The 17,676-nt window shown below is 37.1% G+C and overlaps 1 protein-coding gene across 2 annotated transcripts in view; it reads right to left on the bottom strand.

Annotated features, from left to right (window-relative positions):
• Window positions 1–4,692: 4,692 nt before the first annotated feature.
• Window positions 4,693–17,676, bottom strand: part of TRIM36 (tripartite motif containing 36) — a 28,603-nt gene continuing 15,619 nt past the window's right edge. For both annotated transcript variants that reach the window (XM_072958073.1, XM_006203961.4), the window contains exons 5-10: window positions 15,952–16,047; window positions 13,079–13,332; window positions 12,753–12,877; window positions 9,501–9,791; window positions 6,769–7,066; window positions 4,693–5,138 (exon numbers count right to left, since the gene is read on the bottom strand). In XM_072958073.1, coding sequence (XP_072814174.1) covers window positions 4,784–5,138; window positions 6,769–7,066; window positions 9,501–9,791; window positions 12,753–12,877; window positions 13,079–13,332; window positions 15,952–16,047 — 1,419 coding nt within the window. In that variant the 3' untranslated portion in view covers window positions 4,693–4,783. The remainder of the gene's footprint in view (window positions 5,139–6,768; window positions 7,067–9,500; window positions 9,792–12,752; window positions 12,878–13,078; window positions 13,333–15,951; window positions 16,048–17,676) is intronic.

Raw genomic sequence — 17,676 nt, 5'->3', positions numbered from 1 at the left:
AATTAGATTTATTTATTTAAATAGAGGTACTGGGGATTGAACGCAGGACTTCCTGCACGCTAAGCGCGCGCTCTACCCACTTGAGCTATATACTCTCCCCGACTCCTTGCTCATTGTTATGTAATAATAAAGAAACACACCTCGACCATATTATCTCACAGAAAACTGAATTATCTGACCGGCTGAATCAGACCTCAAATTACTCATTTACATACAGTAGTTCCCCCCTTATCTATAGTTTCGCTTTCTATGATTTCAGTTACCCAGGGTCAATCCCAGTTTGAAAATATTAAATGGAAAATTCCCAAAATAAGCAATTTAGAAGTTTTTAAATTGCACACTAAGTAATGTGATGGTACCTCACGGTCCTACTCCATCCTGCCGGGTCCAACACCACGGACACGCCTGCTCCTGACATCCAACCACCCGTATCGTCGGCGCACGACAACCTAGGATCGCCGGAAGCAGGTCGCGTTTTCCTTCCGACGTAAGGTCAGAAGGTCAACGGTAGCCTCGCGATACTCTCACTGCCTGCGTCATTCACGTCAGTTCATCCGGTCACGCAGGCATTTTACCATCTCAGGCCACCACAAGTAGGTTGGATACGGTAAAAAGTTTTCAGGGAGAGACCACACTCACAGAACTTTTATTACAGTATATTATGTTATGTTTTTATTACTATTGTTTTATCTCGTACTGTGCCTAATTTATAAATTAAACTATCATAGCTACGTATGTAAAGGAGAAAACATAGAATACATAGGTTAGTACTATTTGCAGCTTCAGGCATCCACAGAGGGTTTGGGGCATAGTCCCTGGAAATAAGGGGGGACAGCTGCACCTCTCCATTTTCATTTCGGGCATTACAAGCAAATAACAGCACTTAAATACACTTTGATTCCCCTAGTACAATTCTGTATTGAAATATATTCTGATCATTTCTAAGATCTCTTACGAGGTTAAACAGTATTTTCAGACATGCTATTTAAAAGCAGAATGTATATATATGAAACCACCATATAGTGAGTACTTACTATACACAAGGCACTGTGTTAAGTGTTAGGATACATGATCTGATTTACCGGAAGTGCACAGCACTGGAACTATTTTACAGACAAGGTGAGGTGCAAAGTTACTAACTTGTCTTAAGATCACACAGCTATTACATGACAAACCTCAGATATCAATCCAAACCAAAAATCCACACTAACCACTACTACTATGTCCGTGTGTTCCTCAGAATTCTCCGTGAGATTCAGAGCCATATAGACAAGTAAATGCTGGGAGAATTCCTGCAATCAAAAATACATCGAATACCTAATTTTGCTTAATGGAGTATTATCCAAACTTATTTGCTGGTGGAGTCCTCTCCTTTCCCCCAAACCTATAAACTGCTCTTAGACCACCCTTTAGACATGTACCCCAGGAGGATGATCCCTGCTGTGTGTATCTCTAGAGAACACTTGCTGGCTGCCTGCCAGTTGGGTTTGTTCAGTAGGCAGCCCTGGTAGATCAAGTGGAGGGTATTTGACTCCCTCCCTGTCTTTGGCACCGTATCTTTGGCAACAGCTGCCTCCTATAGCAACCCTCCCTTCATGCTCTCACTCTCCTTGAGACCTAGTAACACAATTTCCCCTTGTCCCCTTGTTCTAGAGGCAGCAGTGGCTTCAGGCTGTGACTAGTCCCTTCTGCCACCTCGCCACTTCTTGCTGCTTCTTTTAAGGTTGCCCGTATCTCTTTCATCAACTTCTTTTCAACTGAACCAGCTAGGGTGAATTCTATTTCCAGCCAGAACTCTGACCAATGCCTTATCTCAAAGCCTTTTTGCACTTAAGGTTCACCCTACCTAGCATGCTCTTTACTTAGCTTCCTCAGAGTTCCCCAGAGGGGCTTCCCTGACCACCAAATCTAATATTAGCTCCCACCTCAGGCACTCTCAGTCCCTTCCACTTTTATCATCTCTCCTTCCTAGAAATTCAGCTCCCAAAAGTGGGAACCTAACTGCACTGTCTTGTTCACCTTTTACCCAGTATATAGCAGTCTCATAACAGCAGGAGTTAAGGACTTTTCTCTCAGTTGATGTAATTCCAAATCAAGCAGCAACAAAAACTAAATTCCTTCAAGTTAATTTTTTAAAGCAAAAAGAGTCTCAAGAAAAATTCTAACTCTCAGGATGTTAGTCCCATAAAAACGCAGGTAAAACTCATTTATAAGATGAATGTCAGTCTGTCTGGTAGAACATAATTTCTTAAGTGTATTCCTGCCTCTAACGCTATTTCTCAATTGTCTTCTGTAGCAACCCAATGTTTGATTATATTCTCACATGGGATACACTCTCAGGGTCTATCAGATGATGGGCTATTTCTAAAGATTTAACAGGTTCAGATTTTGTTCCATCCCCAGGAGGTAGCTCTGATTCCTACTACTTTCAAGAAAGCAATTGTGAATATGAAAATTAACTTATTATACAGTGTGATAGGGATATTCTCGAGTCTACCCTTACTTATTTTAAAATTAAGACCCATCAAACATTTCTAGCAATTCAATGAGATTCAAACTTAATACAACTACCAGAGCCCCATAACCTAAAAGTATGAATGTGAACTAAAGGGCCACTTATATGATCAAAATATGATCTATTATGGATCACAAAAGAAATATTAGACAAACTGATCAATTAATTAAAGTACAGTTGATCCTTCAACAACACAGGTTTGAACTGCATGGGTCCATTTACTGCTCTACAGTACTACACAACCCCCAGTGAGCTGGATCCTCAGATGCAGAACCGAGGATATAGAGAGAGGGCCAGCTATAAAGTTATATTTGGATTTTCAACTGCATGGAGGGTGGGCGCCCCTAACCCCTGCATTATTCAAGGGTCAACTGTAAATTAGTTTCATATTCATGTTAAACTTCTCTAATGATCACGTCCACAAGAACTAAAGCTAGCAGATCCTAAAACAATCTTATATAAAACTTTAGCTCTAATTTATTCAGTCAAACATCTTTTCATAAACTATTTGTTTCCATTTTCCATATAAACATAGTGAGAATTCCTGGCATGTAGATTTCAATCATTACACTTGACTTACCTTTAATTTTTATGAAAAATGAAAGAAGACCAGGAGAACAATTTATACACAACTATACAACTTCTTATGTGGCTTTCCTCTTCCTATTAAAGTTTTATATTTAAAATGTCTATGTGATGTGTGCTTCACAGGCTTGAGACTCTCACACTTTACCACACGTGTGACTTTCGCAGCTCTATTGCACAATGATCCACGTAACACTGCACATGTGTTTAGTTCAGCCTATGTCATAAAGTGCCATTCATAAGTGAGAAAGTAACAAAGCCTACTAAACACTGAAATTCTCCATGATATTTCCTACTTGGGTCGGGGAAAAATAAGGTAAGTTAGTGCTACCAGCCTGAAAAACAGACTTCCATACCCTCACCAAAAAAATCCAGACCTAAGAGTTTTGGGTAGTCAATTGAAATATGTCAGAAGCATTCCAAAATGACTAATGCTAAATGCCTAACAGTCTAGTTTCTGAATACTCTACCTTCAAAAAAACTAACCAGTTTAAATAAAACCACTTAAAAAGGAACATCTTTCAAAAATGAAGATAAAATTAGATACAATGTAATTCTTCAAATTCAAAGAACTTTTAACTTTTCAAAGGGTACACACAGTCATTATGATTTTATTTATTATTCCTTAATAATAAAATTTGTATTTTTACTTGCTTATACTACAAATGCTTATTACCATTAAGCCATGGAAAATGCCATACAACTGACCAGATCATTATTTCACATTTTATAATATATTTAATGACACTAAAAATATATCATGAACTTTTCAAACATGTAAACATAAATCAGGACAATTTGATATGTATTATTTCTGTGAAAAAAATGAAAATGACAAGACACAAAAAGAGCAAAAAGGATGACAATTATCAGTGTATTTCCACTAATATTTATGAAACTAATTATTTGATATAAGCTCAAATATTTTCAGAGTAACCAAAAAAAACTGAAGACATATTTTCCCCCCAAAATTATATTAAGTGAAAAGCTTCATGTGTTAGCCAAAAACTTTGTTTCTTACAAGAAATCATCTTTCCTACACATGCAGGTATGGACATTACAGCTACAAGAACACTGAAAAATGTCCTTAAAGATATAGTTTGTGGTCTTAAAATAAATCCAGTAGTATTCACTTTCCAGTCAATATATTTTCAGTATTAAATACATAATTTTCCATTTAAATATACTACCATTTCTATGGCCTTTTTCTTTTTACCTATCTATACCTTTTTTTTCCTATTAAAAACAAACACACAACGCAATGCTTAAAACTAATTTCTATTCATAAGGCATTTTAAAAATATCTTCTCTTAGAACATAAACATGATATAAAAATGAAAAACCAAACACAAAAGAAGCATAATAAATACTTTTGTATCCCCCCTCAAAAAAAAAAAAAAGAATGTATGAGCAACACAAACTGACATAAATAAATTAGATTTCCTGTGCATACAAAGACAAGCCAGTTACCTATTTCAGTGTTCACTAGGAAAGAATATCTTCTTCCTGTTATTTGTGAAAGGCAGAAAGGGTGTTCAGGTTTTCAGTGTTTTAAGAAGAAACATACACAAAAAACAAATGTGGCAACAGAATACTTAGATGACATGTAATTAGTTACGAAGGTTAACACCAAGGCATTATTTTGCTCACATTTCTTATCCTAAGTCACATTAGGTGTTTAAACTACATGTTCTCTTGGTATTCTAGATATTTTGCTGTGATGGATTCCTCGAGCTGAATTCCTCCACTGCCCATTAATGCAAATGCTGGATACATCGTATGCGAACAGTCCACTTGGCGCTCATAAAGGCATTTCATGTGGTCCATGTCATAGAAACCCACTTTGCCTTTGTCATAGTCGAGGAAAACCCCTATACTTGTTGGCATGGGAAGAACTCTGTTTTCAGGTTCATTGGAAGAAGTAGGTGACTTGGGTATAAAAAATTTCTTCATGCCTATAGTAACTAATGTAAAGGGTTGTGAAGAGTCAAAACAGGTATCTTCACTTCCGCTGTCATGCCCACTGTCTTGCTCGTATCTAAAACACAACACACAGACAAAGCAGAATCTTATCTGTATCATCATTGACAGGCCTTCAAGTAGCTTCAAAACATTTCCACAATGTAACATACATTGATTGAAAATTAAAATACACTCTACATCAAAAACTTTCTGTTAAGCCATAATCAATTAACATTAAGGACAGCACATTGCCACTTAGAATTACACCACAGACTCAGCCCCAAATTCTGTCATAAAATATCATCCAACTTTACCTAGATATATACACAGATGAGAATCTAAAAATAATTCTGGTCTATCAAAAATAAAGCAGAGGGAAGGGAACTGAAGGAACCTAACAAAGATTAAATATTTACAGCACAAGATCATATATTAAAAAAATAAAAAGCCAAGATAGGCTCCCTAATCCAAGGAATTACCAGACTAAGTAAAATAAATGAGCACCGCAAAATAATGCAGGAGAAAAAAGCATGCTTCCTCCTCCCCCTAAGAACTGTATTTCCTGGCTAGGATTTCTACGTAGATCTATGACGTAAGCAAGTGTTACGAAGGGTCCCCCCCCACCAACTCACCCCCGTCAATTATAAAATAGTAACATCTTAAATAAAATTTTGATACAAAGTTCCTTCGTTTTTTCCCCCCATACATAGTTTGCTTCTCATATATTTGTGATCATACTACATCAGCAAGTTTAATCAAGTTTTTTCACTTTTGGTATTTCTCATGTTATAAACTTTTTAAAAAACATTATTAATAATAATAATCTACCAAGTAGACATGCCACTATGTTTAAGTAACTAGTTCCCTACTATAATTTTCACTGTTATTTAAATTTCTAATGTTGGTGCAATAATTTTTCCTATCATTGGAATGTTAATCTGGGATTTCTGTAGACATAAACAGTCAAAAATTATTTGTCTGGGCTGGTTCACACAATACCATCTAAAAAAACTAAACTGTACAGTCTCCATTAAACAGTAAATCTCAAGAAACTGGAATTTTTTGCCATGTAAATGTGTTTACCATGACCCAGTTTTGTAAAGTGCTTACGGGACAGTTTAAAGAAACTGTACCCCTTAACAAAAGAACAACTTAAACTTAATATCAATCGTGAAGCATGGCCTTTAAAGGCATTTCACAATTTATATCATTTTTATCACATAATGACCTTAATAATCAGTTACCTTAACTGATGTGAAAGACTTTCAAAGTTCTAAATTTTGATACCATAATCAAGATACCCAAAACAGATTTATTTCCTCACGGCATCAGAACTTAACTGCTAGGGGGAGGGTATAGCTCAGTGGTAGAGTGTGTGCTTAGCATGCATGAGGTCCTGGGTTCAATCCCCAGTACCTCCATTAAAGAAACAAACCAACCTAGCTGCCTCCCCACCAAAAACAAAAAAACAAAAACTTAACTGCTAAATTTCATTACTCACTGTGTGAATACAAGACAATCTGACTCCCTATTTTAGCCAGCCACACAAGCAGAGCCAAAACACCTGAGTCTCAGAAATGTATACTCTATAAATGTAGTAAGGAAATCCAAGTCTATTTTCAGTCTTACCTTGCTAAACCAGGAGGTTTACTTTTTAAAAAAAAAATGAAAGAATTATCAAGTCCTAGAGCAATAAAAGAAGCTACCTTGGACTAACTGCATCCCGCGGAGAACGGAGCCATTCTTGTAGTTTATCACTGGAAGCAACTCCCACTTTTACCAGGTAGGAATACGGTTCCACACGGAAGGCCCAGAAGTGTTTCCCTTTTGTAATTCCCACATCTCCAATGATGTAGTCTAAGCTCGTGTAATAACCCACTTGGATCCGCTCCGCAGCAAGCAGAAGGTTAAAACCAGCTCTACTCTCTACACGGTCTCGTTTCAAGTTCAGCAAGAGGTGTTCATTATTATAGCCACATTTTTCATCAAAAAGGAAACTGAAAACTGTAAATAGAGCTTAAAATTAGTCTGCAAATTATTTATTAGCATTTCTACAATTTATGGTTAAATTTGACAGGATTTTCAAACAGAAATTACAAAAAAGAGAAGATGATGAATATATCATTCTACCGTACACAAATCATGACAAACCAAAACCTCAACTTACAAGTAACTTCCAGTAAATTCTCTATACCTGAAAACCTTCAGAAATCTCAAAGAGGAAGAAACATTTTAAATATATGAGAAATTTATGAATGACAGCCTATCTATCCTAAATATTGTACACTATTCAATCTGTCCTTTTATCCCTAAAATAAGGGGTTGTACATTTTCAAAAATATCCATACATATTCTTAAAATTTATTCCAAATTTGATAAATTTGAAAAATATTAGCAATTTAAGAAGGTATTTTCCTTTTCAATCAACATGGCAGACATGAGAAACAGTGTGCAGTGTACCAAAAAAAAAGCACCCAAGTTCAGAGATACCTGGGTTTGAATTCCTGGCTCAAACATTTAACTAGAGGATAACCTAAACTTTAATTTCCTCAACTACAGAATGAAGATAACATCACCTTCATAAATCTTTATCAACTCAAATCTATTAAGCCTAACATTTACTGGCTGCTAGCCCAAAAAGTGGAAACAATCCAAATGCTCATTAACAGATGAATGGAAAAACGATGTGTGATATATACATACAATGGAATATCATTCACCCCCTAAAAAGGAAATTCTGATACATGCTACAACATGGATGAACCCTGCAATAAACCAGTCACAAAAGGATTGTGTAAACCCACTCACGTGAGATACTTACAATAGGCAAATTCATAGAGGCAGAGGTAAATCAGAGGTACCAGGCTCTGGGGGCAGGTGAGGTTGGGGGTGGGCTGTGAATGGGGAGTTATTGTTTAATGGGCACAGTGTCAGCTGGGAAAATGAAAAGTTCTAGACATTGTGAGTGGTGATGGTGGATGTACTCAATGCCACTGAAACATACACTTAAAAATGGTTAAAATGGCAAATTTTAACTATATTATACCACAAGTTTAAAAAAATTGCCTGCTAGCAAGCTAAAACCATTCTCCATATGTAAACTGACCATTGTTTCTGGTAATCCCTCCTGTCCTAGCATGGTAATTCACACTTCCTTTCAATCTCAGAAGTCTCCCAGTTTGCAAAATAAATTTAGATGGTCACTCTATTCACATGGTTTCTCTCAGAGAAAAGGGAGACAGCTTTTAGCATTTCCCTTCCTCCTTCCCCCTCCACTTGGTCACTGAAAACAGCAACTACTTTCAGGTTTCTTTTTTCTTCCACTTTCAGTCAGAGACCCAAAATGAAAGCAGAAACTGCATAAACTGTAAATTATTTACTTAAGACTTGCAAAAATGAATCTTAACACTCTTTTGAATTTTACTAAAATTCAAGAAAAATAATTTTAGCCAACCCTATCTGTATTTTTTTTTAAACTAGCCACAATGTACATGAAAAACAGAGAGTAGACAGTACACTCTGGACAAAAAAGGGAAGGAAGGGGGTAGGGTATAGCTCAAGTGGTAGAGCGCATGCTTAGCATGCACCAGGTCCTGGGTTCAATCCCCAGTACCTCCTCTGAAAATAAATAAACCTAATTACCTCCCCCCTGCAAAAAATAAAAATTTAAAGAAAAAAAAAAAGGGAAGGAAGGGCAGAGGGCACAAAATATGGGTACATAAGCCACTGAAAACTGGCAGGAGCAACAGGGTCTAAAAGCCAACTGAAGGAACCTCTAAGGCTCTGACCAGCACAGCAGAATGAGCACAACTTTGGTTATAAATGTCCCTTACCCATGGAGATGCTATAGTCAGTATCAACTAAGCTGTAAGTCATACTTGCTCTACACAGCTCTACAGGCACTGTTTAAGCAGTACTAGTGGTTTTGAACTTGGACTTAACTTGGAAGGGGTAGGGAGGGTGGCTGGGCAGGTGGAGCAAGCTATCCACAGGGTTCTAATACATGCCTTCCATCCCTGTGTGCTAGTCACCACTGAGCTGGAAAATCCAGACAAGTTAGGATTAGGTTAATTAAAATTACACTTCATGTTATTATACCAATACATTGTAAAAATATCTACCTAGATTCTATGTTAATAGCAATTTCTATAAAGTGATAAAAACATAATTAATCCCAAATTAATAACCTTGCTCACTCAAACATCTTCAGGTTTTGGTCTATCTGATGTAAGTCAGAAATCTAATCCTGTTCTCAGCCTACATGGTGACATTCAAGGGTTCAGTCTATTTCTAAATCCTAGGTATGGAATCTACTTTTCTAGAATCTATTATAAATGATAGCTCATGTTAATGCAGGTCTACATGGACAAATTAGTTTATTTTTTTTTATCACAGTCTCTTCCAACTCTACGTTTTTGTATTCCCAGTATTCACATACCTGGAGCTGGAGGAGTATGAAGGATCAATTCTCTGCTGCAAGGACTGCAGATTGAACCCTTGTAGGCTCTGACTCTGAAAGCATAGTTCACGTTGCTCTCAAGGTCTGAAATAACTTTACTTGTGCCACACACTTCTACCTCATTCCAAGACAACATTTCTTCATCTTTATTAATCTTCCGATATTCAAGGACATAGCTATCAGCTTTATTCTTTTCTGGATGGTGCCAATTTATCAAAGCATTGTTATAAACTTTGCTCTGTTCCTCATTGATCTCTGGCACATCTATGCCTGAAAGAATTACGAAAGAGAAAACAATGTTAAAATATTATTTCAGAACCTTTTTCCTCAGTAAAAATGATATATTGTTAACACTTAAAGGATTTCTCTCCTGCTCCAAGAACTTTGTAAATTTATAACACTGCATGTAAGAAAAAGAATAATTCCTGCAACCACAACAACATGGGTGGACTTTGAGGATCTGCTAATAAGTAAAACAAGCCAGACATGGAAAGACAAATACTGAACGCAAGATTCCACTTACGTGAGTTACCCTAAAATAGCTAAATTCACATAATCAAAGACTGGAATAGTGGTTACCAGGGGCTGGGGCGCAGAGACAAATGGGCACTTATCAATCAACAAAGTTCCCATTAAGCAGATGAATAAGCTCTAGAGACCTGCAGAACAACACTGTGTCTGCGGAAAAAAGTCCTGCATTGCACACCTGAGATCTGCTAAGGGGACAGATCTCACGGTAAGTTTCATCACAGTAAAATTGAAAAAGAAAAATAAAATACAGACTTTAAAAGATATATTTGTGTTTATAACTGAAGGGGGGAAGAAGAATGAAAAATGAGACAAACAAAAATTAATAAAACTCAATTTTAGCTCTACATATTAATTCTGAAACACCATAAATTAAAAAATTTAACTATATGCCCTTCAGTTTCCACCTTCTGAGTAACAATCCTGGATGTGAAATTTCTAATATGTTTTCTCCTATAAATAATTATTTAAATAAATGTTTTAAAATCCAAGTTTGATGAGTATAATATTAAACAAACTTTAATAAAACATTATAGAATTTTCTTTCATAATTTCTCCAATAGAGTTACAAAGCAATTTAAATGAGTTTTTCTTGGTATAAAGAAGATACATATTTTTGTAAGGAAATCAGAAACTACATGAAACACACATAAAAACTAAATAACTCAAAGATAATCACTACAATAATTTTGTATAGCTCCTGCCAGTATTTTTCTCCCAGTGGCATTCCACTATATGGATGCACCAACATTTAACTATTTTCAGAAACGTTTCTAATTTTTCACTAAAAATACAATGATTAAAATATCACAGCCAATTCTTTGTGCATATTCATAATCCTTTCCATAGAATAAATTCCAAAAAGCTTCACTGCTTTGGTCATATGGTAAAAATAAGCTGTAAGAGTCACACATGCACACGTGCACATAAATCAATACACCTTTATATCAAATCACAGAGACGTGTATGCAATGAAAAGAACTCTCCACCTCTCCCAGCTGTGGATAAGCAATGGATAAGCACAAGCATGTCTGTGTGCATTTGTGCAACTCAGTGTTTGCAGCAATGAGATCTGGAAAGTCATCCCCACTACATGTTTAAAAAAAGGCTAGTTAGAAAATAACATGACCAGTACGCCTCACCCTATACCCTTTTCTTCTCTTGTTTTGGAAAACAGATTACTAAAAAAAGGTGTACGCAGGAAAAAATGAGGTGAGCACCCACAAGCCTGAAGCTAGGTGACTACTTTCCATTCTGATCCGTCCATTTAGTGGTTCTTTCATACGCACCAGCATAACCCAACACTACCTGCCCTCAGCCTCGTCTTCCCAAAGACTGTTTTGGGATCCCTAGGGGGAGGCAGGACTTTGTACTTCTAAGTAGACTACCATGTATATGAAAAATTCCAAGTATTTATTTTGGAAAAAGGGGGAGTACAGTATATGAAGTAGAATCAGCATTTCAAAGAACACCGTACATTTGGAAAAACAAGATCATCAAAGGCAGTATTGAACTGATAGGAGACAGAGGTATTGATTTGAAGAGAAAGGCAGTCACAGTAATAATGCTTCAGTTTTAACAAGTCTCCTTTGACTGAAAACAAATCCACACATCTATACCTACACAGAAATTAAACTATAAGTATACTTTCCCAAGGGCTGTAACTGTTCACCATGACTAGAAGAGAAATCTGAGGGAGAGGAAAAAGGTGAGAAGGAAGAACGAAAGGAAGACCCCATGGCTGGAAGGCAGCAGAACTCAAACATAAGCCAATGTCATGGGCTGACCTGTGCTCACTAAAACGTGTGTGTTGAAGTTCTAACCCCCAGTACCTCAAAGGTGACTTCATTGAAAAACAGGGTCTTTACAGAAGTAATACCATTAAAATCAGGCCATTAGGGTGAACCCTAGTCCAATATGACTAATACGACCAGTGTCCTTACAAGAAATTTGGACGCAGCTACGTACAGGGGGAAGACCACGTGAAGGGAGAGGGAGAAGATGGCTGTCTGCACGCCTAGGAGAGGCCTCAGAAGAAACCAACCCTGCCCAGAGCTTTGTCTCAGGCTTCTGGCCTCCAGAATTATAAGAAAATAAATTTCTGTTGTTTAAGTCACCCAGTCTGTGGTATTGTGTTGGAGGCCCAAGTAAACTCATACAGCAATGGAAACACTTCAACATCTTACAGCCATTTTTAGCCTGGAGGTATCATTTCTAGGTTTCTGCCCTAGGGAAACTCATACACATGCGTAAAGAAACACTGACAAAGATGTTCAACAGAGCATTGCTTACAATAGATTAAAAAACAGAAACAAATTGTCTCTCAGTAGGAAAATTTACATAATGGAATACTATAAAGCTAAAATACAGCTGTAAACCAGAACTTCATGTAGCAACAAATGTTTATCTTAAATTTCTCAAAAAAGCAATTGACAAAAAAAAAGATATATACAATGTGATGTCATTAACAGTTTAAAAAAATACAAACCAACAGAATCTAGCTTTTATGCTAGATTAAAAACAAATATAAATAATACAAAAACATGGTTGTAGAAACATAAATGGGATACGATTTGGAGGATATGATGGTCTGGGCAACTGACAATGCTGCTTTATAATGTCAAATGGAAGAGAACCTGTGTTTCTTCTTCACGGTGCAAATTCAAACTAAACAAGTGAGGGTCTACCATTACTAAAACTTACCACTAGAGAAAAAGGACAATTCTCCAAGAAGTTCTGTTTGTTTAGATGTATTAACAACATAGTCTTCAAAAGATGTCTGAGCCGCAGGTCTAAAGCTCTTCAAGGATTCTGTAGCTTTCTGTATTCTACAGACAGATATATTTTATATTAACAAATGATTCCTTAAAGAGGCCAATCAGATTAAATAATTGCAATGTGATTAACAAAAGAAAACTTCATGCAACATTCTAGTTACGAGTGAAGCAAGAGGTACTGCACGCAGCACAGAACGGCGAACCCCTCAGCGCCGCAGCATTCAGTGACATTCTAAGCTCAGAGTCACGTACCTGAGGTGGAGCTGTTTTGCTGTCTGTACGAAGCAAGACTGGTCGGTCTCCTTCAGCACTTCCTGAGCGTACCCCACAAGTCCGTTGTTCTCTAGCAGCCCCTGATACTCTTCCATCTGGGTCTGAAATTTGTCCAACCTTAGTTTCTTTGAAGCATCAATTGCTTTCAAAACAGATGATTTCCTCTCTTCTAGAACTTCAAAGAGCTTTTCAAAATGTGTGATTGCTTCTTCTTTAGCCCGCTCTCCGTTACACTATTATAAAACAAGCAAAGTGTTACTTCATCTGCTAAATCCACATGGCTTTTCACAAACGAGCCAAAATTCAACAAAACAAACCCAAATACTGTAAAGAAAAAGAGTGTGTCCAACTCTTTGTAGCTTTCACAACCATAATGTGGCATCAAACACACTTAGCAAGGAATGGTCAGCAACTTTCAGACATACTTGTAATTTTAAAGTACTGTATTTCCCTAAGTTTTCCATCTCCAAAGTCTAGCAATAAACAATTTAACCAATTAAATAAGAAAACAATGTTCAATCTCTATACAAAGGAACTTGAGGTAGAAATTAACTAATTCAACCAAAAACATAGAAAATACAGTTCTAGAGTTACTTACTCATTTCTAATTCAGGAAATTTTACCGTTTCAATCATATTCCAATTTTTAAAGAAGTTAACCCACAGCTATGGACCTCAAAAAATGACATCCTTTACTAAGATGTAAAAATGTAACTCCTCGTCAAATTAATACTAATTTAATTATATGTAATTACAAAGTCATAATTTAATTAATGTTGATTTAATTATAACTCATGCAGATTAACTTCCTTATGCTTGAGCTTTTCTGTTCTGAAAACTGGGAAAGCGAAACCACTTAGGTTTTTCTAAAGACTGAAAAGGATTATTTACATAAAACACCCACCACAATGTCAAATACTCTGAAATAAACATTATTTTCACTGTACACAGAGCTACGCTTCTACTTTGCCATAAAATGATCCTCTCTGGAGGGCTTATTAAACACTTTGAACGTCCATAAAATCAGAGATCAACTTGATTTTGAAACAAGACCAGCAAAACACTTACAAGCACTAATCATAATAGACTCATAGCAGCAGCCAACAGAAAGGAGTCTTTGAGAACATTCTTAAAAGCTGACAATATATAGCAGAAGTGTGCTGCACATTTTCCAATGGCTTCTGGCCAACATGTATAGTGAAAGGAAAATTTTCCAGATTTCCTTCTCTGTTTCCTAACCCCAACACAGCCATTTCTTTTTTAAAAGGGGGTGGGAGGAGAGAACACAGGGTGGTGACATTCCAGTAGTATTTCAGTGACATGACATTAAACTCATAATCTCCACCAAGTAAAATTCAAATATGGAGACAAATTCTCTGATAAGCCTACAAATGCAGCTTAGGTCAGAGGTATAAGAAGTTAAATAATTTCTCCAGGATCCCAAGCAATCAGTATCTACATGGACAGTTGATGCCTGAGTGCCTCAATTTTCAACCTACTGAATGACAAACTCAAAAACAAGCACGGGTTTTCCTTATTTCAGAAGTGAAGGCAGCATGGCTGAGAGAACCAATGAAGACAAACCTCAAAGGACCACAGATACAATCCCTGAGGCAACCTACCACCTAGGTGATAATCTGCTTTGTGTTGAGGTATTACATCAAACAGAGAGAGTTTGTCAATTAGACACAAATATAAAAAATAAAATCCTACTATTAAACTACACATAAAAATAACTTACTTAGGGTGGTGAATGTGATCACTGAATAGCAGAAAAATACTAAAAACAAAAGCAATACCAGTAATACAGTGCCATTCACATAACTTTTTAATAATTTTAACCTATTTTTGAAAAAAAAAAATCTCAAGAATTGTCTCATACTAGCCAAGATATTTTTATATTTAATGACAACTTTTAAAGTGATCAAAAGTAACAGCTCTTCAATTTATTTCAAATGGAGAAAAGAAATAGGGATCAAAATCAGTGAAGAATATTTGGAATTTTAAAATAACTCTGTCCTATTCTTACTATCGTTTTTTAAATGCTATCAATTTTTTGAATTTTTTACTTAATAACATGCAAAGGGAAAAATGTACATGCAGTGGAATGTCAATGAGTCTTTGCAAACACACCCATGTAACCAGCATCCAGATTAAAAATCATGACCAGTGCCCCAGAAGCCACCCTTACAACCTCTCCAGGCACTAATCAATTCTTCCCACTCTCCAACAACTCCCATTCTGAACGACATAGTCTACTTTGACCTTTTTGGAATCACACAGCATATGCTCCTTTGTATCTGGTATCTTCCGTTCAATATAGTGCAAGATTTATCTACACTGTTGCACATAGCTGTATTCATTCTTCATTGCTATTTATATTCCACTGTTGATGGACACCAGGACTTTCCATTTTACAGCTAATACAAATAATGCAGCTATGAACATTTTAATACATGTCTTCTGGTGAACATATGTCAGGTACATACTTAGGAGTGTCCCGAAATTTAAATAAACCTGGTCCTATCAACATATAGTACATTTTTAAGTGCAACTGCCATATTTACAGATAATTGAAAAAGCTACTATTTTTCTTGTATTGCTGCTGTTAAGACGTCATGAACTGCCGTATAAAGAGTCAGTCGTTCTCTGTGCTCCAGTATCATTTAATCACTACCTCTATCAGCACTGATCACACAGCATCCTGTTTTTTACATTTGTTTTTCCAGAAAAGCAGCAGTGAAATCTAATACAACTTTGTACTCCCAACTCATATAATGCCCTCAGGATTTTATGAATGAATGAATGTCTACATGACTAAATGAAAAATATGCAAACCAGCTTATCCCTTACCTCTGTTTCTTTCATTAACAGGTTTAGTTCAGAAATTTGACTCTTCACCTGGCTCTCCTTGCCAATAAGGTAATCAATATCCTTTGAAAGCTTTTCCTGTTGGAACATATTAGAGACACAAATAAGCAGAAATAGAAGTGTAACAAAGGCCTTGCCAATTTTTTTTTTAAATACAGTATCCTTTTCTTTAGCTTCTGACGAACACACAGCAAAACCAACTACGGCAATATATGCAAGATTAGAAGTAGGTTAGAACAAGAACAAGGTAGTGACATGCACTTTAGTCCAAAATCCCAGAGCGCTTCCTCCCAAGGCTTCTAAGTAAATGGAAGGGCATCAATTCATACAGTGCTGTGTTTCACCAGATTTTATAATTCACTCTCACACACCCCCTCACACACAACAGGAAAAACCACAAAGACTCTTCCAAAATAATCTTCATAGTCCATCTCACCCTAGATGTTCATTACACAATTACACGGTACACAACATTGAAAATACACAAATAGGTAACTTCCAGAGCTTGTTTATAAAGTAGTCATTTTGAAATTGGTATAGTTTACCACAGATACAATGCCATGGGTTTCTGTGAGATCACTAGTGCAGCCCCAGAAAACATAACATACCTGAAATATGTTTAAAAATAAACAATGATACCCTGAAGCACCCCGGGGGACAAAGCTGGAATAGACAATGCATCCTGAGTCTAAGTAAGAATAAGAACATCCAGAAAGCACATCCCAAGCTGTAGCCCTGAAAGGAGGATCGGAGCACTTCTTGGTCACAACTGGTGACCAAGGGTTGAATAGGGTTAGGAAGGAAAGAAGAGGAGCAGAAACCCATCTCTTAGGAATTAAAGAAGTGAGTCTCCTTCCTATACCATCTTCCTCTTTTTTCACTTAGACCGTGTTACACGGTAAGAGAAGGTATGTAGAAATCAAAGGGACAGCTCTCTGGCAGGACCCATCTTTAACTCAGGGACACCCAGCAAACAGACACAATGAGTTTTGTTGATGGCTCACCGGAGGGACAGAGGAAAGACCTCTTAGGCAGAGGAACGAGATCTCTGATGACTCAAGGGAGGATGGGGACCAAGAAGGAAACTGTAGGACATTAATGGCAGGAAGAGACATTAAAATCTTGCATCTTAATCCAGCACTTTACAGATGAGGAAACCAAAGCTCAGTGTCTAAAATACAAACACACTCACAGCTGAACTAGACACCTCCTCATCATGCACTAAGCACGATGCCACAGGCTGAGAGGTACTTTCTCAGCACCACGCTGCAAGGGAGATGACAGCCCCTCCAGGACCATCCCTGCTGGGCCCATGTTGGGACCAGACGTACAGGGTGTGAGTGCTGGCACTCCTTCAACTACAGCACCAAGGAGAGGAATTCAGCCATTTAAGTTGAAGTAGGCCTTAGTTCTAAAGCAGCTTAAGTGAGAAGTGCGAGGTGGGCTAGAGAAGCATGGATGACAGGATTCAGAAACACGGGCCAAGGTCCAAGTGGCTCCAGTGAGCTGTGATGCTCAGACAAAGTCTCTGGTCGACCACAGCCTGTATCTGAGACGGCTCAGTCTCAGGAGTCCCCTTAAACCCAGGCAGTCCATGTTATGACCAGACCTGTTTTAACCAAAATCAGTGAGTCCATCTGTTCATAGGCCTCCAGGAAGTATATGCACCAGACACCGATATTAGGCACTTTATCCAGGAAGTTCATC

This window comes from Vicugna pacos, chromosome 3 (assembly GCF_048564905.1).
Source record: "Vicugna pacos chromosome 3, VicPac4, whole genome shotgun sequence".
Taxonomy (NCBI): domain Eukaryota; kingdom Metazoa; phylum Chordata; class Mammalia; order Artiodactyla; family Camelidae; genus Vicugna; species Vicugna pacos.
The sequence above is the reverse complement of the archived record's forward strand: the minus strand, read 5'-3'. Positions and strand labels throughout refer to the sequence as shown.